Below are 22674 nucleotides of genomic sequence, written 5' to 3'. Positions count from 1 at the left end.
TGCATCTCCACGGCTTTTCTGGGATAAGGGCTGCAAGTCAACCTAATTATATAAATGGGAGAAAAATCAATGCCTTAGCAATGCCAGTCTTATTTCTGGCCAGAACATGTCAAAACTCATCTTCAAAACACATCTTGAGTCATAACTGCATCCGATCCATGGGAGGAGCCACGCTTCCTGGCCTCGCCAGGTGCAGGGATGAACACCCCTCATTGCAGGATCTTCATCTCATTCAGAACTCGATGCCAGAAATCAAGCGTTTTGAGATAAGGAGGATGGAGCAGCATATATGTGACACAGCCTGGAGGTCCTCTTTGTGTGCAGAGTGGGATGGGGATCCCATGAAAAAGCTTAACACGAGGTCATGAATTAAACCAGTGCTTGCGTGAGCTGGCTGATTACAACGTCAGAGATAATTATAACACCAGACTGTCGGTCTCTGCACTGGCCCACATTTTGTGATGCTCCAACCTGAGATGACCAGTATTTCGTCGTTAGGATGGGGAGAGGCAGCTGAGTGACCCAGAGGAGCCATGACGGGATGGTGGACAGGGATGGCATCACTGGAGGGTCCAGCAATGTTGTGCCAGAGGTTTTGCAGCTGCAGGAACGTGGGGTGCAGATTTTAAGAAGTTTATAGCTCTGTCCAGCTGTGCAAAGCTTTTTAGAGGTCAGCAGGAGGCTCAGCGCATCTCTGCAAGAAGACTTGTCCTTTGCCAAATGCCAGGCTCGAGAGCTCTGAAGTACCTTCAGGACACGATCTCCAGGTGTTTTTAATGGCCGAAAACATATTTTCCCTGACTTTGCTCTGGGAAACAGCTGGATCTTTCTGGCTGGATTTGAAAACAGTAGTAATAATAATAATAAAACCAGCTGACTAGCATTTGAGAGAAAGTAGGTAAAGCTTGGCAAACTTCCTGTAATGGCAAACAGGGCTTTTTGCTGTGGGAAGCACCGGGCAGCATCAGAAACCGGCAGGCAGCCGGTGCAGCCAGGCAGCCGAGGCGTCAGCTGGAGGAGCTGGCAGCACACCGGTTGGCTTGCCTGCCAGAAATCAGCCTGGCAAGCCGGTTTGGTAGCCTGCCTATGTCCTGCTGGAAAGCACTGAGGAAGATGCCACCTGTGATGAAACTGCTGGCAACCGGCGTACTCCACTGGGAAAACGATCCATCAGAAAAATTTTAGCCAGCTCACCGTTTGAGTACCTATGCCCAAACAGCAGCACGCCGTGGAATGCAAATCTCCCTTTTAACACAGGATTTTAGGCGGGTCGCATGCAGAATTTACTGGGAGAGATGAACGTCTCAGCTGTGCAGCGGTGCAGCTCTAGCTGTCTCACTCTGTGAAAAAGCCACGCAACACGCACGTGCCAGTATCACGGCGCTGCTTTAAACCTATGTCTCAATGCCTTTGCATATGCTGTCATAAATTCTAGTTTACGCAAGGGCTGACTGCTTTGTTAATGCATTTCTGCATCTCCTCTGGGTCCTGGGAGATGATGTTCATCTTCGCTCTGCAGTCCTGGTAGGAAGAGGCTGGTAAGCTGGACTCTGGATGTGGCAGACTTCCCCAAGGACAGTAGATTTTCCTTTCGCTTTGCTAAGACAGGTTTAGCAGGAGCGGGTCTTGAGCATGCCTTTTCTGTCCAGTGCTGAGTGCCCTGGGAGAGTGAGTATTTCGAACGCGTTCTCCTTGTTTTCCAAAGATCCTGTGAAAGTCTTGCCTGGACTGCATTCGGTCAGGACCCAACGTATAAAATGATAAAGTCTTGTTGGGTTTTCCCATCATCCAGCCTCAGGCACCCGGGAAGCTCACTGGGTTTTGCAGCGCACAGCTGACTCCACGTGCTTATTTTTCCGGGGAGACTCTCCTTAGGTTTCCTCAAAACCTCAAAGCCCAGCACTCACATCAGCTTTAGTCCTGTGAATCGAGGACCCTGTGGGTCCTTTTCCTTTCTCAGAACCCAAAGGAAAAGAAAATCATCTCTCCATGTACTTCCATCAGGGAGAGCAGCCTTTTCCCACTAATACCAATACCAAGAAGTGCAAAACCTATACGCAGTCTGAAGGCTCCAGCCTCACCTTGGTTTTGACTTGAAAGTGCTCACCTACAGAAAAGGAAGGACAGTGGTGGCACTGTGACCTGGTGGCTGGAAACGTTCCTCGGCAGCCAGCATGAAACGGCCTGAAGCCCAGTCTAATTTCCAGCCAAACCTAAGCTGATGTTTGGAGGCCAGCCAGGAGCAGCACCAGAGTAAGGCCAAGCAACCCACGTCCCAAGCTCTGCTCTGTCACCTCACGAGCTAGTGGCTGGTGCTGAGACCCACCCGGCGTGGGCTTGGGGAAGGGCTGGAGTTGGCAGCTCCCCTGAGACTCACCAGGGACTGGGAGGTGAGGGCATGAGGTGGGTTGAAAACTGGCCCAGAGGGTGGTGATTAGTGGCATGAAGTCCAGTTGGAGGCCAGTCACTAGCGGTGTACCCCAGGGATCAATGCTGGGGCCGGTCCTCTTGGGAAGCAGTTTTTCTGAAAAGGACCTGGGGGTCCTGGTAGACACCAAGCTGAAGGTGAGCCAGCAATGTGTCCTTGCTGCAAAGAAGGTGAATGGTCTCCTGGGCTCTGCATTAGGTAAAGCATTGCCAGTCCAATCCTCTTCATTAGTGACCGGGATGATGGGGCAGAGCGCACCCTGGGCAGGGTGGCAGATGGCATGGATGTGGGAGGGGTGGCTGGTACTCCAGAGGGTCGTGCTGCCATCCAGAGGGACCTGGACAGGCTGGAGAAATGGACTGGGTGGAACCTCCTGAAGTTCTGAACAAGGAGACGTGCAAAGTCCTGCCCCTGGGGAGGAAAAACCCCAGGCACCAATATAGACTGAGGGACACCCAGCTGGGAAGCGGCTTGGCTGAAAAGGACCTGAGGGTCTTGGTGGACACCAAGCTGAACATAAGCTGCAAAGAAGACTAATGGTGTCCTGGGCTGCAAAAATATTGCCAGGAGATGGAGGGAGGGGATGCTTCCCCTCTGCTCAGCAATGGTGGGGCCACCCCTGGAGAGCTGTGTCCAGTGCTGGGCTCTTCAGTACAAGAGAGACAGGGACATAAGCCCAGCGAGGGGCCACCAAGATGAATGAGGGACTTGGAGGGAGGGTGCAAAGAAGAGGGAGCCAGGCTCTTCTCAGTGGTGCCCAGTGCCAGGACCTGGGGCCATGGGCACAAACTGAAACCCAGCAGATTCTCTCTGGACACCAGGAGACAGTTTTCACTGTGAGGGTGACCGAGCACTGGCACAGGTTGCTCAGAGAGGTGGTGGAGTCTCCATCGGTGGAGATATTCAGAAGTCACCTGGACACGGTCCTGGGCAGCCAGCTCTGGGTGGCCCTGCTGGAGCAGATGACCTCCAGAGGTGCCTCCAGTCTCAGCCAGTCTGTGGTTCTGTGAATTCCCTCCGGAGGAGCATGGAGCCTTTCCTCCGTCCAAGGTCCTGCCTTGAGGGTGACGAGAGGTGACGGGGCAATGGGGGAATGAGGGACTGCGACGGGGGCTGTGGCAGGTGACGATGGTGTAACGGGGGACTGACCAGGGCTGCGGCAGGACTGAGGCAGGGTGACGGGGGCAGCAGAGGTGACAGGGTCTGCGACAGGATGTGAGGGGGTGGCCAGGGTGTCGGGGTGTGACAGGGGCGTTACCGGCTGCCATGGAGCGCTGGTGGGGACACCAGGAGGTTGAGCAGGTGACAGGGGACGGGCAGGGTTTGGCTGACGGGGCGCCGGCGGGAGACACGAGGCGGGCTGAGGAGGAGTGACGGGGGCCTGCCGGGTGAGTGACGGGTTGCGATGGCGGGGTGGGCAGCGCGTGACGAGGCGTGACGGCAGCCGCCCGGCGAGCGCGCGCCGAGGGGCCGGACCTCCCCGCCGCGAGGGGGCGCCGCGCAGCGGGCGGCTGGGCGGCGGCGGGCGGGCGCCTCTCGCGGCGGCGGCGGCACCTTTTCCGGGTTGGCTGCGCGGCGCTCGGGGCCGGCCCAGGCTGCAGCCGCTGCCGCCGCCGGCACCGGGCCCGGGCCTCGGCACGCTCCGCGCGGGCCCCGCGCCCGCCGCCCCCGGGCCGGCCCCGCCCCGCTCCGCTCCGGCCTGGCCCTGCCGCCGCCCGCCGCCGCCCTCCTGCGCGCCGCGCCCCGCCTCGCCGGCCTCCCGCGCCGGCCCCGCGCCCTCCTCCTCCTCCTGCAGCCGCCGCCCGGCGCCGCCATGCCCGGCCCGGCCGCCGGCAGCCGGGCGCGGGTGTACGCCGAGGTGAACAGCCTGAGGAGCCGCGAGTACTGGGACTACGAGGCGCACGTCCCGAGCTGGGGGTAAAGCGCCCCGCGGGCACCCTCCCTTCCCCTCCCCGCCTCTTCCCCGGGTCGCCGGCGGCCCCGCACCCTCCTGCGGGCCTCAGCCCACCGGGGGGGATCCCTGCCTCCTCCTGCCCCCCGTTTCGGGGTGTCCCCGGGGTCTGCGGGCGGCTGGGGGGGGGGGGGGGGGCTGGGAGAGGGCCCCCCCCCCCGACCTGCTGCCCTGTCAGTTATCGTCTCTCCTCACCCCCCCCCCTCCTCTCTTGGTGCCCGCAGCAATCAGGACGACTACCAGCTCGTTCGTAAGCTCGGGCGAGGGAAGTACAGCGAGGTCTTCGAAGCCATCAACATCACCAACAACGAGAGGGTCGTCGTGAAGATCCTCAAGGTGAGTGTCCCGTTGATGGTGTAGGGGCTTGCGGTGGCTGGAGATGACGGGGAGAGGAGCAGGGTGGGCAGGGTCAAAGGACTGCTGGGTCTCCTTCTTCACCCCAAAGCTCTTGTTTTCTCATTAAGGACATTAAGATGGTGGTTTTGGAAATGGATTTGGTGTCCTGCACGCTGTAGCAATGTTTTGATGTCTCCTGTCCAGCACAACTCTGGGCTGAGAGCTCCTCTGAAGGAGGAGAGCTGCGAGGCCTGGTGATTGAACAGCTATTGAACATTGCCAGATACGATTTACCGAATGTGGGCAGCACGTGCAACATGTGCTCTCTGCGTTTGGTAAATCGTATTTGGCAATGCCTGCCTAAAACAGCCCGGGCGCTGCCATGTCAACAGGAATGCGAAGTCTGGAGGGAGAATCCTTCTGTTAACCTCTAGACAGCTGGCATGTGGCCTTTTCAGAGCCAGGCTGTGGGATGCTCAGCAGTCAAAAAAGCAGGCAAAGTTCAGTCCTCTAGAGGATCTGACATGGAAGAAAACTTCACCACAGGCGGGCCAAAAACACCATGGAAACTTGAGGAGACTGAAAGAGGCCACCTGAAGTTTGGCGGTGTCGGTGATATGTATTCTGGTGTGTTAGACTGTGGGGAGCTTTGTGCAGCAGTAACAGGTTGTAGTTTGGGATGGCTGAATGCACAGGTTAGCTGCTGCAGGGCACACGTTACTGTATGTAAGCAGCATGCTCACAGCAAGCTGTGGTAATTGTCCTAGTAGCTGTCTGTGTTGGTGATCTGGGCGGTAGACAGGTGTTTTAAAAAAACAGAAATAAAAGGTTAGAGTTGAGGTGCTTTTGGTTTTGGCTTGGCTGATGCTTGTGGCTGTCACTTGTTGGACCAGCAGCACTTGTCACTTGTTCCCCAAGAGCACGTGGGAGCCGGTGTCTGACCATGGGTGTTCTAAGAATTTGGGCACATGTCGATATGCAGCATACAGGGGGGTCTGAGCTTAACCTGCCCTTGCAGCCACTAAGACTAGCAGCTACCTAGGACATGCGTGTGTCTGCAGAGCTGTAGCCTTAAAGCATTTGCTAGATCCACTTTGACAGTGTGGCTAGCTGTCTCGCTTTGTCTTTGCTGATATCCCCACCTGCTCACTGTGTGCGCTTCCTTGGGATCTTCCTTGGCTTCCCAGAGAACTTGTTGCAGTTTGTCCAGCCACCGCTCCTAGGCAAGGTGTGATCTCCCGTCTGCCTCTGGGAGGAGGCACGCACACCCCTGCTTTGGCTGTGGTCAAGCTGATGGCCAGGTGAGCCATTCGGGAGAGCCCCTGTGGCTGAGCCTGACATCAGGGCAGAGCGGGGAGGCTCACATGTCCTTGCTGAGCTGACTTCCTCCGGTGTGCTGTTTCGGCCTCCCCTTCCTTTGGATGCTTTATGTGGGTTTGGGGTTTTGGGGGGGTTTTTGTTTGTTTGTTTTGGTGGTTTTTTTAAGTAGGAGCAGACAGGAGTTTCTCCTATGAGAGAGTAGCTAAAGGTGTAGCCAGTGCAGAGCTGGGTTTTACAGCAAGATGGCTTGTGGCTGGGCTGGGAAAACTGTGCACTTCTGCATGCTGCTCTGGAGCCCCTGATGGTCTCTTCAGGACGGCTGTGGTTTGTTGAGACCCTAGGTCTTGTCCCACATAGAAAGGCACCATGAGGATGAGAAGAGACTGCAGGGAAAGTCATCAGAAGTCTTCCTCCTTGCCTCTTCCCAGCCTAAAGAGCCTCCCCTGGAGCAACGCTGCTCTCCCTGTGGCAGCCAAACTCTGTCACGTCTAGGGAGCCCATCAGCATTGGACTGTGAGTCAGCTGGCAAGAGTCATCTGAGGGCGGCTGGGTGCTCCTTCTCCCTGAGGCCTGAATGTGTTGCCTTAATGCCCTGCGAGCAGGGAACTGGATTGTCCCAGATTTGAAGCGGATGGTGTTGCCACCAGTTCCCCTGTCTCCCCGCACTTGCATTAACATTCAGATGGCATCCCTGCGAGTGAGCAAGGAAAAGCAGAAAGTCCAGATAAATACAGATGAACTTTCTTCTCAGTGGAAAGTGGGTCAGTGAAAAGTGAGTTTCAGAGCACTGTGTTATGTATGTTATGAAAACCTGTGAAGTGTGGCAATAACATCACTCTGATATGCGGAAAATGCCTCTGGTTTCCTGTAGCTAGACTCAAAATTAATTGTGAATGTAATTACATGTATCTACAGTGGAGCCTTAGCAAAGAGGCTGGGTCTCTCTGTTCCTCCTAATTCAGACTGGATCCTGTGAGGTGGGAAATGCAACCAAAAGTCTTCAGGTTTCTGCGTGGCTCTAGGGGTGGGACAAAGGGGAAGACTGTTGCTGGGTGATGGATGTGGTTGTTCAGCACGATTGCTGCTTTCTCTGTAAAGTTTTTTCAGAGGACAATTTATGTTATGTGTTAGAGTGATTTTTAGCAAGAGTCACCGTTTTAATATCTGCGCCTCATGGGAGGTGACTGATGTCTCATCCCAGCTTGGGTCTTTGAAGCAGCTTATCCTTACTGAGCTCAAGTTAGCATGTAGCAAGTACTTCCCCTGCCTTTTTTTCTCCCCTTCTTTGGTGTTGTGCTACCTGAACATCTTGTACCCTCCTCCAGAGAGGTCAGGAAATTTTATCACCCTTTCTCTGATGCAGAACTGAGCCACAGAGATTTCCTGTGTGACTTTGGGCAAGTCCCTTAGCCTCAACAAAGCTGAGACTACAGCGTAGGTCCTAGTCTAGTGCTGCATGAACGAGATAACTGCTCTTCCTCTTCTGGCAGCCACTTGCCTTGTTTGTGTAAGTGTCCTGTGAGGATTTTAGTACTGGACAAGGCCGGGGAGCTAATGGCTCTGTTTGGTATCACAGTGCCCCAGGCCTTTTGGGCTTGCATAAAGCAAGATGCCCCATTTCCCTGGCCAGTACCCAGCATTGCCTTTCTGTTCTGCTACCCCAAGTGCAGGACCTGGCAAAATCCTGCAGGAAAATGGAATATGTTCACGCCACTAGTTGTGGTCGTTATGCACGTCAGCCAAGGAGCAGAATTAAGATCATGCAGATGACTATAACATTACCATTTCCTGGGTCAAGTGCCTTTCTTTGCAAATATGATGCTCTTAATGTCACGTCTTCCAGGAAAATTCTGCAGCTCTTTAAAAAAAAAAAAAGGGGGGCAAACTAAGCAAGCAGGTTGCTTCTCACTCCACTGCAGCAAGACATCAGGATGTGCCATGTAGGATAGAGCGTGCAAAGCAGCGAGGCAGGAGCCCTGGTTTGCCACCCAGACACCCCGTCAAGCATTCTCTGAAAGCTTTTATCTTGAGAAGTGAGGTAGAGGCCAACTCTCCACCTTTTCAACTGGTTCAGGGAACAAAGACTTAGCAAAAAAAAAAAAGCCATGGGGCTGAAGTCATCTTGGTAGGTAGTGGAGGACTCTGCACTGTACTGAGCTTCTTACCCCTTCACAGGTAGTAGGATGTGGAGTTAGCCAAAAGCTGTGCTCCTGCAGCCCCAGCTGGTGTAGGAGGCTCTGGTGGGCTTTTTGATCTGGCTGGCCTCCACACAGCTGTGGGCGTGCTTCCCGCATGCTTAGGGTAGGGCCAAGCCAGGAAGAGGGAATGTGCGAACATGCACGTGCTTTTGTGTCTTGCTGAAGTTTGATGCTAAGGTTTGACTTCCGGGATGAGGTCTGACGTTCCTCAGCTTGTACAAAGGAAGTTTAAGACATCTTTGTTTCCAGTGAGTCATGTATTGTCTACATCCAGTGCAGGTATCTAAAGTGCAGCTCTGCTCTTTCCTATCTAACCACATAGATTTAGATTTTCGGTGGACCACTGAGGTCGTCTCTAACGTTTGTGCTGTCTCTTTGATGAACTTCTCATTTCGCTTTTCTTCTAATGCAGCTCCAAAAGTATCTGCCAGTCTCCTCGCATGCCTTAAAAGTGAATCCCCCATTCTCGGGGTAACAGTGTTCCTGGGGGATGTGAACAGCGTCGCAAGTTGCCACTCTAAAAGCCAAAGATAAACTTTCTACATTGCTTGTAAATTTTGTGGGTGATTCTTTGTGGTGAGAGTGCTGCTGTTAGTTACCTACAGTTGTGGCTGTTGGTAAGCTTCAGCTGTACCGCAGTGTCCTTCACAGCTCGTTCTTTCGTACCGATTACCGCCATCTGAGTGTCCGCCCAAGGCGGAAATTACACCATCCATATTGTCAGCTTTGTGCGGGAGGCCTCCTGTTTTCCTCATGCACGTGTCTATGTACACTCTACTTGCCTGTGAAGCATTAAACCCATCACAGAAAGAGACTGTTTTGTCTCCTTGTATGGTTACTATCTGTACAGGCACAACACGCAGGCGGAGGTAGGGGAAGAATGCAGTTGCAAGGAGAGGGACCAGTGAAACGGACGGAGGCTCTGCAGCAGTGATGAAATAGCCCCTTTCTCCTTTGGTGGCTTTTGTCCCTCTGTGCTGAGTCCGTGAACTGGAACTTTCAACCATGTACGTGGTTTCACAAGTGCGTTCTTGTTTGTTTGGCTTTGTTTTTCCCGTTTCCCCTTTTGGGCTGCGCGAACCCTCCAGAGCTGCTGCTCATACCAGGCACTGCTGCAAGGTCCTTCCAGTGTTGAACTCAAATCATTGCTCTAGTAGCTAAATAACCATTTGGGGGAGGTAGCCCTGTGGCTCTGGTAAATTTTCTTCTGTCCCTAAAAGCTTTAGAGCCCACATACATCAACATGTTCTAGATGGAGGCTGAAATGACTCCCATGCTGGTGTGCAGAAGGGATTGCACAGGGAAATAGGATTGGATGATGTTGTTCCCTCAGGCTGGAGCTTTTGACTGCATCGGTGACCTTCCACCAAAGCCGTTCAATGCCTGCTCCTGGTAGCTAGCTGTGCCTCTTGCTCTTCCTGCGTTTGCATGCACTGAGTCAGCTCTCCCTGGCCCACTTCCTCCTCTGGCAGTCTTGAAATGAGCCCTTTTGCAAGAGAGCTGAGTACACGGCTCTTCTTTTTGAAACACCAGTTGCCCCCACAACTGAGCTTGGCATGGTTGGCTGTTGGAGTCCAGCTTTGTTTGGAGCCGAGACCAACTGAGGTGGTACCAGGTGTCTCGCAGAGGCCTGGAGATGCAGCGGTGGTGTTCTAGCACCAAGGAGCTGGTGAGCCATGAAGCTGCTGCTCCTTTGAGGAGGAGGGTGAGTTATGGCACTGTGTCTGGTCACAGTGGCCTAGGGCAGAGCCTGAATGAAGGATTCTCATCCTTGTGGTGGTGGTGGGGATTGGGGCTTGGTCCTTGTGTGTCTCCCTTTTAGTTGACTGCAGAAGTCTTGATGCATTGTCCTGAAGCCCCAGGAGGGTGGTTCCAGGACGCGCTATGGGGGCAGGAAAGAACGGCACTGCCCTCAAAAACACATGCTGGTATATTCTACCAAATGTAAATAAAAAAGCAAACGTGCTTTAGTAGTTTCAGGGTAGGTTTTTTTCCCCCCTCTTTTCTAAAATTCAAGAGCAGCTCGGGAAAGTTTGAATTCCCATAATGGAAGTTGTAAGGTGGAAACTACCGACAGAATGTTAACACAAGTGGGCTCCTTGATTTTGTAGCTCTTCTGAATGCAATTATTTGGTTTCCCAGCTGATGTCTGGCAAAATAAGCACTGCTGCTCTGAAGCCAATTTTCCTGTTGAACAATTGGCATCAGGCTTTATAGGCCGATTGTTGTGATCCTTTCAATAATACTTGCTAGAGACGAATGAGCTTCTAGTGCCAGCTTTTAAATGTTTAAAGCCTGTCATAAGGATGCTGCTCGAGCCTTTTGCTTGTCCTGGACGTTGTGTGTTGAGATTTCCCTGCTTGTTCACTGGAAGCATTGTGGTGTTTCTGAGCAAAGAATAGATCTTTTTCTTTATGGGGTGGTGGAATAAATGACTTTAGTTTCTCGCGGATTTGTTTCTTTTGACTGTTAAACCTTCTCCCCTGCTGCCCTAACCCCAGTTCTTTTTCAGAGTGCCTGCTGGGCAAAACCCAGCACCTTCTGTGACTCCTTCAGAGCAGCACGTGTGCTCCTCAGCTGCCTGTGTGTGTGCACTGCCTGCTTTTGGCTAACGTAGAATGAATTTTATGCTTTGGATTTAACTTGTATTTCACATGCCTTCCTAGACACTACTTTTCTTTCTCGGTGTGGAAATGCGTAGAGAACTTTGGATGACAAATTTATTTTCTCTCTTTGCTTGAATTCAAGTGATGGGTCCCCAGGTTGTTGGGAAAGGCTGGCACTGAAGCATCTGACAGAAAAGTGTACTCCCTTTGCTTTAGAAACCAAGCAAAAAAGATAATTAACCAGGCAGCCATTTATTCGTTCAAGACAGGAAGTGATGGTTGCAGCCTTGTATTTAAAGGTTTATTTTAGCAAACAATGTTAATTCTCCCAGCTGGTGTTTGCTGCAGCTGGACTCCTTCCCTGCTTACAAGTTTACATGATCTCACAGAAAATGACCTGGGATTAGATCTCTCGGTCACAGAGAGGTGTTTTCCTTTGTGTCTACCTGACTGCAAAGCAACTACTTATCCTGTGCCATTTCTCACCTCTGCAGAGGGCTGGCATTGCGTGATGTTCCCCGATCTCTGGGCAAAGACAGCTGGGATAGTGCTGGCCGCTGTCACTGCCTCTTCTGCCTGACTTTCAAGTGGATTGAAGCACCCTGATGGGATCCTTTTGGCTGGTAGGGTGGGAAACCTGCAGCAGAGGGTGGCCAGCTGGGGACAGTGGAGTGAGAGCTGCAGAAGCCATCCTCCTGTGGCTGGAGGTCACCTTGTCCCTTTGCTCCAGGCACTCAGCGTAGTGGACAGCCACAAGCTGTGTGTTTTGTCTCCACTTTCTACAGCCACCTCACTTGCAGTTTGCCTGAGGAAGGAAGCAGTTTCTTGGGAAACTGGAAAACTGGCTTGTGCTAGACAGTCATGTTGTTTTAAGGGTACTGCTGCAGTTGAAGTAATTAAACCCCTCCCAGTGTAGACACGGTTAAACTGAGACATGTCTTTTAGCCTGGTTTCCTATGGAAACAAGCCTTATGCAATCCTGCTGTCTGTCAGCCTTTCTCCCTCTCCTCCCCCCCCCAGTAGTTTTTGCACTGGTTGGCCAATTTCAACCAAATGCGACAGAAGTCTCCAAGCTGTCAAGTTTCTACGGATTTCATGGAAATAGGTGTTTGCATAGAGCAGAGGGACTCTATCGGAGCCTGTCTCAGAGGGAAAGGCTGCAGTGAGGGTTTGAGTCATACTGGTCACTGGAGGATCCCTGCATGGAGGAAAGCTTTGAAATGCCTCTGCCATGGGAACAGATGGAGTCTGCACCTGTATAAAACGTTGCCTTACAAACACAGGCGGATCAAATTCTGGAGCAGTTAATTTTGTCTAGGTGCCTGCTCCATTCCTCTGTTGGAAATCCCCTTCCCAGGGCAGGAGGACTGAGCTAGGTAGGAAACACAACCTGAAATGCTGCTGTTCATAGCCTGGTTTAATAAAATAGCCTTAAATGAGTACTGTTAAAATACTCTGGCTGCAAGGGCTCGTGTTTTAGAAGCTATCCCTGCTGGGAGAGGCAGATGGTTGGAGGCCATAATAGCTTCAGTTAGTTCACAGTTAATCCATGCATGTTTGGAGTCAACATCCTTGGAGAGACAGATCGGGTGACTCTGAGAGACAGTTGTAGCAACCCAGCCTTAATCCTGGTGCTTGGAGGATATGCTGCTGATTGCCTGTGGTTTCAGCAGTATTGGGGTCTGGGGACAGGAGGGAAGTCAGCAGAGTTTCTGTGGTTGTGGACAGTTAGCTCCAGCGCAGTCCTGGCCATGTGCTGGAGTGGTTTGCACCGAGGTGTTTGATTCACCCCCAGCTTGGGCTTGGAATCAGTCACTGGGCAAAAACTGAGCCCTAGCGATGTGCTCTTGGGAAGCAGATGGCATTTGCAGTTGTGGCTGGAGTAATGGCGTGGGACAAGGTGTGGGTAGGAGGTGGTGTGTGGTTGGGCAGGCTGGTAAGGAGAAAGCTGTGTGGGGTGAAGGCCAGTGGTTGCCACTGTTTTCTCCTGCAAATCTGAAATGGGGAAATCCTCCGTTCCCCTGCATTGTTTGTTCTCTGAGGAAACTTCTAGGCAATAACTTTTCTTCTAAGATGACATTACTCCAGCCCAGGGCATTTTACCCCGCCTCATGCCTGTTTACCTAGTGGTAGAAAACCCTGTCCTGACCACTGGCTGCAGGCGAGGAGAGCGCTCTGGTGATGCACTGCTTACGACCCTGCAATGAGCAGGGCTCCCCATACCCCCACCCTGCCCGGACCCTTGTGGGGCCTCGGCCTCGGCTCATGGCCAAGGTGGAGGCAATGTAGCCACGTGCAGTCAGCCTGGCCCAAGCTCTGTGCTACTGCAGCTTAGCAGTGAAACATGCAAACAGCGAGTGGCTTCTAACTCTCCCATTTGCTGAGATGGTGTTTGCTGGAGTGTCTTCCCTCAGTGATGTCGGCCATGCTGCTGTTGATGATTATCTGCAGGCATTTCATTAAAAAAAGACCAACTTTCTTCTCTCATTTTTTCCAAAAGTTGCTGATTCTGTCTGCTCGTGTCTTTTAATAAGCGTGTTGTGGGTAGGGGTAGATTTCTGATGGAGATCGCACAGGGCATCGTTTTCCCATCCTGAAAAATGTGGAAAAATGTGGAAAAAATGTGAAAGTGACTGGAAGACTACATCTTCTGCCCCAGTGTGAGTGGTGGTCCTATGGAAAGAGAAATTAAAATCTCAGAGGGATATCCTCCCCTACCTAGCTGATGCAGAAGGCCCTTGAAATAACTACAGTACAAAGGAAAAAGTATTTCAAAGTGGGCTTTGGTCCTTTTGGCTGTGTTCAGGCAGTGTTTCCGTTCCCGATCAGGTGCAAGTGTCGCAGCCGAGAGGCTGTGACGCATGTCTGCCGGTAGCCAGGCCGTTCGGCGAGCACCTTCAGCGGCTCAGGTCCCTCTTTGAAGTTCCTTGGAAAACAGCTTATGTGTGCATTTGCCTCGCTGGACGAGCAGAGTAACTGAATTACATCCTCTAATTCCATCTTGGCCTTCTGGTAAGATCAGTGCATGTGGGCAACACAAGGGTGGTGTCTGGCCCCATGCTGACATAAATGAAATTAGTCCCTAATGAAGCATCTTCTTCTTGGGTTCAGAAACGTAGCCCTCGCTTCTGCTGGTTTCCATCCCCCTGCTGTGGCTGCTTCTCCCTGTCTGTCCCACTTCCCACTGGCTCCAGCCGTGTCTCGGTACTGTCCCGGGGCTCTTGGTCACCCCTCCCCAGCGAACCCTGCCCCATGTTGCTCCAGCCTTGGCTGACAGCTGCGGTGGCCTTGCTGCTGTTTTCCACAGTGGCTTTATGAGGTGCTGACGCTCCCTGTGCCGGCATCGGTGTTATTTTTGGCACTTTGCTTCGGGCTGAGATTCTCATCTTTTGGCTTGAAAGTCTAGCTCCTGCCTTTTAACTTGGAAGAGCAGAAGAGCAGGATCTGAATCTGAAGGTTTCAGCCACCTGAAGAGCCTAGAAAGACAGCATATTTTATCACTTATATAAGCGCCGTATTTTCCCACTATATAAAAAGCTTCTGTTCCTTCTCCCGTCTCCTTGTACATTTCTGTGAGGGGTCTGAAACCAAGGACTGCCTTGGATTTGCCTGTAACAGGAGTACGAGTTGCCCCATCAGCACTCTGCAGCCAGCATCGAAGTGGGAGGCTGTGGCAGAGGCAAGGCAGCAAACGTGAGCTGTTGAGCTCTTGTGGCTCCTTGTCCTTCATGTAGACATCCAATAACGTGTGTTGTTTTGGTAAGGTGCCTCGTACCTCTTTGTCATTCCCCGTTGCTCCCCTCCTCACACACCAAACTCTGTGCTGGATGGTGAATGTTTTAGAAAGCTAAATGTATGGAGAGGAGTGTTTTCATCAGCAAACCTCCTAGATCACAGAATCCCAGACTGGTTTGGGTTGGAAGGCACCTCACAGCCCATCCAGTTCCACCCCCCTGCCATGGGCAGGGACACCCTCCACCAGCCCAGGTTGCCCAAAGCCCCATCCAACCTGGCCTTCAACACTGCCAGGGAGCCAGGGGCAGCCACAGCTTCTCTGGGCACCCTGTGCCAGGGCCTCAGCACCCTCACAGGGAAGGATTTCTGCCTCACATCTCATCTCCATCTCCCCTCCTGCAGCTTCAGGCCATTCCCCTTGGCCTGTCACTCCCTGCCCTTGTCACCAGTCCCTCTCCAGCTTTCCTGGAGCCCGTTAGGGACTGGAAGGGGCTCTAGGGTCTCCCTGGAGCCTTCTCTTCCCCAGGCTGAACCATCCCAACTCTCTCAGCCTGAGGTCTCCATAGCAGAGGTGCTCCAGCCCTCAGATCATCTCCGTGGCCTCCTCTGGACTCTCTCCAACAGCTCCATGTCCTTCTTGTTCTGGGGACCCCCAAGCTGGAGGCAGCACTGCAGGGGGGTCTCACCAGAGCGGAGCAGAGGGGCAGAATCACAGATTCACAGATTGGTAGGGGTTAGAAGGGACCTCTGGAGATCATGTAGTCCAACCCCCTGCTAGAGCAGGGTCACCCACAGCAGGTTGCACAGGATGGCGTCCAGGTGGGTTTTGAATCTCTCCAGAGAAGGAGACTCCACAACCTCTCTGGGCAGCCCGTCCCAGGGCTCGGTCACCCTCAGAGGGAAGAAGTTTTTCCTCATGTTCAGATGGAACTTCCTGTGTTCCAGTTTGGGCCTGTTGCCCCTTATCCTGTCAGTGGGTACCACTGAGAAGAGTCTGGCCCCTTCCTCTAGACATCCACCCCTCAGATATTTATAAGCGTTGATGAGATCCCCTCTCAGTCTTCTCTTCTCCAGGCTAACCAGCCCCAGCTCTCTCAACTTTTCCTCATAAGAGATGCTCCAGTCCCCTCCTCATCCTCGTACCCTCGGCTGGACTCTCTCCAGCAGTTCCCTGTCTGTCTTGACCTGGGGAGCCCAGCACTGGACACAGAACTCCAGATGTGGCCTCACCAGGGCAGAGTAGAGGGGGAGGAGAACCTCCCTCAACCTGTTGGCCATGCTCTTCTGAATGCATACCAGGACACCATTGGCCTTCTTGGCCACGAGGGCACACTGCTGGTCATGGAGAGCTTGTTGTCCACCAGGACTCCCAGGTCCTTCTCCACAGCGCTGCTTCCCAGCAGGTCAGCCCCTACCTGTACTGGTGCCTGGGGTTGTTCTTCCCTACATGCAGGACCCAACACTTGCCCTGGTTGAACTTCATTTGGTTCCTCTCTGCCCAGTTCTCTAGCCTGTCAAGATATGGCTGAATGGCAGCGCAGTCTTCTGCTGTGTCAACCGCTCCTCCCAGTTCTGTATCACCAGCGAATTTTCTGAGAGTGCACCCTGTCCCCTCGTCCAGGTCACTGATGAGTATGTTGAACAAGACCAGACCCAGCACTGACCCTTGGGGCACACCACTAGCTACAGGCTTCCAACCAGACTCTGCGCCACTGATCACAACCCTCTGGGCTCTGCCATTCAGCCAGTTCTCTACCCACCTCACTGTCCACTCATCCAACCCACACTGCCTAAGCTTGCTAGCAAGGCTGTTATGAGAGACGGTGTCAGAAGCCTTGCTGAAGTCAAGGTATACAATATCCACTGCCCTCCCTCGACCTGCTGCTCACGCCGCTGGACACGCAGCCCAGGACACAGTTGGCTTTCTGGGCTGCCAGCGCACATTGCCGGCTCATGTTGAGCTTTTCATCAATCAACACCCCCAAGTCCTTCTCCTCAGGGCTACTCTGAATCCATTCTCCGCACAGCCTGTAGTTGTGCTTGGGATTGCCCTGACCCATGTGCAGGACCTTGCACTTGGCCTTGTTGAACTTCATGCAGAGGCCCACCTCTCCAGCCTGTCCAAGTCCCTCTGGATGGTATCCCTTCCCTCCAGTGTGTCATGAGGGCAAGGGCTTTACCAGTCCCTGCAAGATGTCTCTGCAGCTCTCTGCAATGGTACTGGTGGTGCAGGAGGGGGATGTTCCAGCTCTGCAGTGAAGGGCAGCTGGACTCAGTGACTCACAGCCAGGATGCCCAGACCAGTCACTAGCCAAGGCTCTCTAAAAAAGTCTCCCCTCTGTTCTAAGCTGCCTTTTCTTTCAAACAGGCACAGAGCTAGAGTTGGCCTGGGAGTGGATGAGTTACAAAAATGATCATTCCTTTGCGTTGAAGTGAACCGCTGGATCAGCACAGCGTAAAAGCTAACCCAACCTCCAAGCCTCTGCCTTGGGAGCAGCTGTTCTGTGTCACTCTCTGCAGGGTGATGTCCAGAGAAAAGCTTGCTTTGCAAAGGGAGTTCCTGGGACTGTGTGGATTTGCAGAGGAGTCAAAAACTGTTTAAAATGTCTGTAGGCTTTAAAAATAATCATGGTATATGGATGTGATGGCATGCTGTGCAGTTGGGTATGTGCTCTTGGGGTGGTTGCGAAAGACGTGTACACATAGTTAGGTGTAGCAGTGTCTGAGCTTACTAGAAATCTTGGTGTTGGAGACTCTCAGGTCATCATTTCATTGGATTAAAGAACTCACCGGAAAATGGGTTGGGATTAAGGAGTAAAAAAATGGTTTGTGCTTGTAAACAAAAGCTGAGGTATGAGGTCCACCACGTTTGTCCTGTGTAACCTAGAATGAGTGAGCTGAGATTTTCACGTAGCAGTCCAAGGTGCTTTTAACCACAGCTACTGGAGTCACAATTATGTTTGTCTGGAGTGGTTTGGTTTTCCCCTGATGAGTGGAAAGCTTTCACTGATGAGAGGGAATTCCTAGTTCATGCAAAGTGTCTGTCTCCTCTTTGAAGCTAAAAATGTTCCCTTGTGAGGGTGGGAGCAGGGAGAGGAGGGGAGGTGATGTGATCCAGTCAAGATCGGTGGCAGAAATCAGTGTTAATTTCTGAAAGGACTCTTACTTCTAATTTTTTTTGTCTATTTAAGCCAGTGAAGAAAAAGAAGATAAAACGCGAGGTTAAGATTCTGGAGAATCTACGTGGTGGCACCAACATCATTAATCTGATTGACACTGTCAAGGATCCAGTGGTAGGTGCCTGTGTGTCGTGGCGTGTGTGGTGGGCTTGCCTCCCTGCCGGCTGCAGCCACAGAGTAGGCGCTGCTGCGTGACTTCTGCTCTCAGCTCAGGTTAGGTGCTGCCGGTGCCTTCATGCCAGCCAGGGGCAAGTGGTGTCCAGCTTGTTAGGGTCTCCTGAGGTGGGTTGATTTGGATGGGCTCATATTCCTCTCCACGTTCCTCGGACTCTTTTATGTTCCTTTTGTGTCTTCTGTGAGTTTCCCATGGCTGATGGGGGAGAAGTTTTGTAGCCCTACAAATTTTCTGTAAGAAAGCAGAGCCTGTAGCCTTCCAGCTTTTGCCTGGCCTGTGGAACATAAGCACCTGCCAGGGCAATTGATATTAAGCGCTCTTCATCCTTCTGGTTGCTGTCCTGCCCAATAACCAGAGGTCGTATACCTTGCCTGCATTGCCACAGTTACCCCATTCCCAGGAAGTTTTCTCTGACTACCAGCTGGCTGAGGTCACAGAGAGGAGATGACGCTGCTGCAGAGTTAGCAGTCCTGGCTAATGGGCTGCGAGGCCTTAGCCCCTGCTGACTGTCTCTGCTCTGTGGCACGGGGAGGAACAGCACTGGCCAAAATGCCATGTTGTGGTGCTTGCTGCATGGGGTATAAGCGGAGCTTGCCCCTGCCCGCTGTGGGAGCGGGGCTGCATTTCTCTCACTGTCCCGCTCCTGTACTGCTCTCTAGAGAGGATTGGGCAGGAAGCAAAAGCTTTCTCAGGTCTCTTGGAGTAAAGAAAGGTCAAGAGGGTGTTTAATCCATGACTCTCTCTCTCTTGCAGTCAAAGACCCCTGCTCTGGTGTTTGAGTACATCAATAACACAGATTTTAAGGTGAGTCTGCCTGAGTGTGCATGGGGGAGGCTTCCCATTTCTGTTAAGAGTGCTGTGATCTTGGGTTGTCAGATGTTCCTCAAGAGCTATGGGGGGAGTTTGGGGTTTTCACCTATGTCAGCTTCACCTTCCTTTCCCCATGTAACTCAGAAACCTGTAAATAGGCTCTAGAAGAGAAGGAATATAAAGCTTGTGTGATGAATCTCCTCCCAACTTTGAGGAGTAAGTTCAACAGGTTAGATATTCTTACTCCCCTCTCAATTTAGTAATTACTGCTGGGCTATATATTCAGCCCAAGTTCATCCCTGTGCTGCAATGCTGTATTTACAGCAGTGCAGTTGATGGAGTAGATGACACCAATTTGTGCTGGAATCCTTCAGACCTGGGGACTGTGGGGTGGCAGAGGCTGGAGACCATGTCTCCCACTGCCAGTGGGCCTGGTAGTGGAGCACTGAGCAGTCTTGAATACATCTTAAGAGCTTTTCTGCTTGCCTGAGGCTACAGCATATTCCCTGGCTCTTCTTATTTCTTGGGAGCTCCAAGTTGTATTACTCCTTCCCAAAACGGAGGTCCTTCTGTCTGAGTGCAGGTGCGGCTGCCCGTGCTACTGAAATGCTGCTGGCTGGCAGCAGTGCACCCGTACACAAAAAGGACGTTTAATTAGCAGCCACACCTATTTTAATGGTATCCTTGCTTCCCCTATGTGAATCTTTACCCTAAGTCATTAAGTCAGTGGTGAAGAATTAATTGAGCAGTTACCATTAGAAAGCCAGCAGTCATCCCCTCCTGCGCTGTTCAGAGATCTCTAGTTCCACGTTATGGGACAGTGCTTTTTTCTTTCCTGTTTGTGCCAGAACATTATGTAGGTACACACCTCTTAGGATGCAGCTTCAGCAGATACACCAAACACCCAGAGAAGGACCCTGGGTTGGTGTTGGTGGAAAAGCAGCAGCTTGTCAGCTGACCCGCAGACCCATGCGTGATACAAGGCGGCACGCGTTGTTTCCCTGGGGTTGTCTGTCCCTCTGGGGTTGGTTTGGTGAGCTGAATCTTGCTGGGTGGGCCCTTGTGCATAGCCAGAGCTGCAGCCATGCTGGCAGTTGTGGTCTTAGTGGTATTTAATCTTACGTAGAGACTTACTGCAGAGGCTAGAATAATAGTAACTTGCAGCAGCGTCTGCCCTGACAGCTCTGGGCGGGGAGATGAGTGTTGCCTCCATCAAGTAAACAGCCATGAGAGGAGTGCTGTGTGGTGACCTTTCCAGGCTAATTAAAGCTGCCTTGGTTTGTCTGGGCTTCACTGACATCAGCTGGGTGACCAGTGTCGCATGTATGCTGGGAACGTGGCCCTCTGCTTCTCCTGGTGACCCAGGGACTCTTTGTAAGGCTGATCCTGTAAGTTTTTAACTTTCTATTTAGAGGTGGCTTTTTAAAAAAATAAATTATTTTTAATACATGGCTTGAGATAAAAGAGGTTGCTAGAGCAGTGGCACACCTCGCTGAGGATCATTTTGTCTGTCTCCTAGTCAAAATATGATTACAATACTCTGTCATGTCCTTAGAGGAAAACATTATCATCAAAGATATCACCCAGTAACTGAAATATGTTCACAAAGTGGAGTAGTTACTTGAGACTGGTGGCCAACAGGGACCTTTAACTGAAAAACACAGGGCTTGGAGTACGTGGTAGGTCAGCCATGCTGAGAGCCATCGCAGGCACTGTTGCAGCCAGGAAGGCAACGTTTTTCTGGCCACAGCAAAAGTAACAGTGCTCGGCCCTGGCAGTTGCATTAGAAACAACTAATTGAGTTTGGAGCAGATCATTTCTAGGCTCCTAGGAGAAAGCCTGGTTCCTCGAGGAAATCCAGATTCACAGCTGTACAGGTCCAAGACAGAAAGTATTGATGCTTTTGATGCTGATTGGTACAAGGCAGGAATAACTTGTCTTGGGAATGCAAGCGTGTCCCCTGGGGCATGCATTATGGCTGTTCGTGTTCAGGGCTTATTTGTAACCTGGATTTCACTAGCTATGTATGGGGCATGTGGGTTACTTGAGCTACACTCCCATGAGCTCGGCTGCCTGTTTGGGTAGGGTCTTGGGGCCGCAGCTAACTGACAGATTGCGGACCTGCTGCTAGTCACAGGTACCTGTGGATACCTCCTATACGGGGGCTCCCACGCTGTCTCTTCCCTTGCTCTGAAGTGCCCTTGCCAAGCAGAAAGGGCAGAGAGTAGATGAGACCACTTGTGCTGGAGGTCTTGGCTTGCCCTATACCTCTATACGTGAAGCAGCTGGAGAGCACACAGCCATTGTCCCCTCTGCTCCACAGTCCTGATCTCTCCAGGCAGCCAAATTCTGGTGGAGTTGAGGTACGCGAGCTAATCCTGGTGACAGGGACATCTTCTCTTTGTTTTGAGGTGGCTGCTGCTGCTCTGCCCATCTCTGCATTGGCTTCCAGGTTCAGCAGTACTGATGAGTACCATACACCACGCTGGCAAATTGCCTTCAGGGGGTATGAGAGGAGCAGCTTGTGTACAGCAGGCGGTTGCTGACCACTTTACACGATTGTGTTTTTCTCTGTCCTGTTGGGAATAGTTTCTCACAAGCTTGGATGTCTCCTCAGTTGTCTCCTTTCTGACAGTTTCTTTCCTTCAACATTATTTTTTGCTTAATGTTGTTAATACTTTCACCCCTTTGCCCATTAAAGTGGCAGGACTCTATTCATGTCCACGCAGCCGTGAAAAAGGCTGCTGGGTTTCCTCGGCTCTCTGTGGACGGGTAGAAGCTGCAGTTCTGTGGGGCCTAAGCCGTGGCTGTGAATGATTCTGGATCAGAAGCGCAAGCTTGTATTCCACATGGTTTGGCTATTTTTAAATGACGGTGTAAAGGAGACTTAGGTGATACCTCCCTAGAGCTGATTACATTTTCTTAAATCACCTGGCTGCATCCCTTCTGAAAGCAGCAGCTCTGTACTCGCAGGGATGATGAGTTGGAACTAGACTAAATGCATATTCTGCCATGGGAGGACAGCAGCTTGTGTACGGGGCTAGTATTTCTCTTCAGACCTGCTGTATTACTTGCCATCTGTGAGCACTCAAGCTACCCACAGTCATCTGCCTTAAATGATAGCTGCGCTGCAGAGCCATGCAGTCAACTGAGTAACCGTCAGTGAAATTAAATGTCTTTTGCTAATTGGTTTCAAACTAGAAATGAGACTCCTGTCCTTCAACCACCATCAGCTGTCACATATTTTGTGTAGTTCATGAGCGTACCTGATGCTGTGCCTTTCTTTGCCCTGAAGAGGCAAATACCTCAGGGAGAGAAGGGGGCAGAAGAAGGGGTCTCCAGGAGCAGTCCTGGGTTGGGTTTGCTATTTTGTTCTTAAAACACACTGGCAGGTTTGCAGCTGAGGAGGAGGAGATGGGCAAGAAAGGTGAGCGATGAAAGGTTGCTTCAGGATGTTCAGCCTATTGGAGTTGTGGTGACAGAGAGCTTTTCAGTCAAATCTTCCACTTTGTGTACACCTCAGTGAATTTTCAGGCCAGGTTGCTGTGAGGGAAGTGTCTGTGGTTTATCCTAACCTACCCGAAGTTAGTTTAAAAAATAGTTGTTGCCCTGCATAGGTGGTGCAGAAGTATGACAGATTCTTCTCCCTTGCATGGCTGCTGAGGCCAGGATGCTATGGGAGCTTCCTTGTCTTTTGCTGCTGCCTGCCCTGCACCCCAGAGCAGTATCTCTCTCATAGAATCATAGAATGGTTTGGGTTGGAAGGGACCTTAAAGATCATCTAGTTCCAACCCCCCTGCTGTGGGCAGGGACACCCTCCACTAGACCACGTTGCCCAAAGCCTCATCCAACCTGGCCTTGAACACTTCCAGGGATGGGGCATCCACAACCTGTCGGGGCAACCTGTTCCAGCACGTCTCCTCTGACAGCTCCTCG

General features: G+C 52.0%; 1 protein-coding gene across 3 annotated transcripts in view; it reads left to right on the top strand.

Moving 5' to 3' along the window:
* The first annotated feature begins 3961 nt into the window (after positions 1-3961).
* The window catches only part of CSNK2A2 (casein kinase 2 alpha 2), a 30467-nt gene continuing 11754 nt past the window's right edge, over positions 3962-22674 (top strand). Inside the window, exons 1-4 of one of the 3 annotated variants that reach the window (XM_054840542.1) lie at positions 3962-4345; positions 4604-4715; positions 17766-17867; positions 18682-18732. In XM_054840542.1, the coding sequence (XP_054696517.1) occupies positions 4242-4345; positions 4604-4715; positions 17766-17867; positions 18682-18732 (369 nt within the window). In that variant the 5' untranslated portion in view covers positions 3962-4241. Of the gene's footprint in view, positions 4346-4603; positions 4716-9728; positions 9939-17765; positions 17868-18681; positions 18733-22674 lie in introns of those variants that run through there. The other 2 variants (XM_054840541.1, XM_054840543.1) reach the window with 2 other exon arrangements.

The sequence above is a fragment of the Grus americana genome, chromosome 13 (assembly GCF_028858705.1).
Source record: "Grus americana isolate bGruAme1 chromosome 13, bGruAme1.mat, whole genome shotgun sequence".
NCBI classification, from domain to species: domain Eukaryota; kingdom Metazoa; phylum Chordata; class Aves; order Gruiformes; family Gruidae; genus Grus; species Grus americana.
Note: the sequence above shows the minus strand (reverse complement) of the source record. Positions and strands in the feature narration are given on the sequence as shown.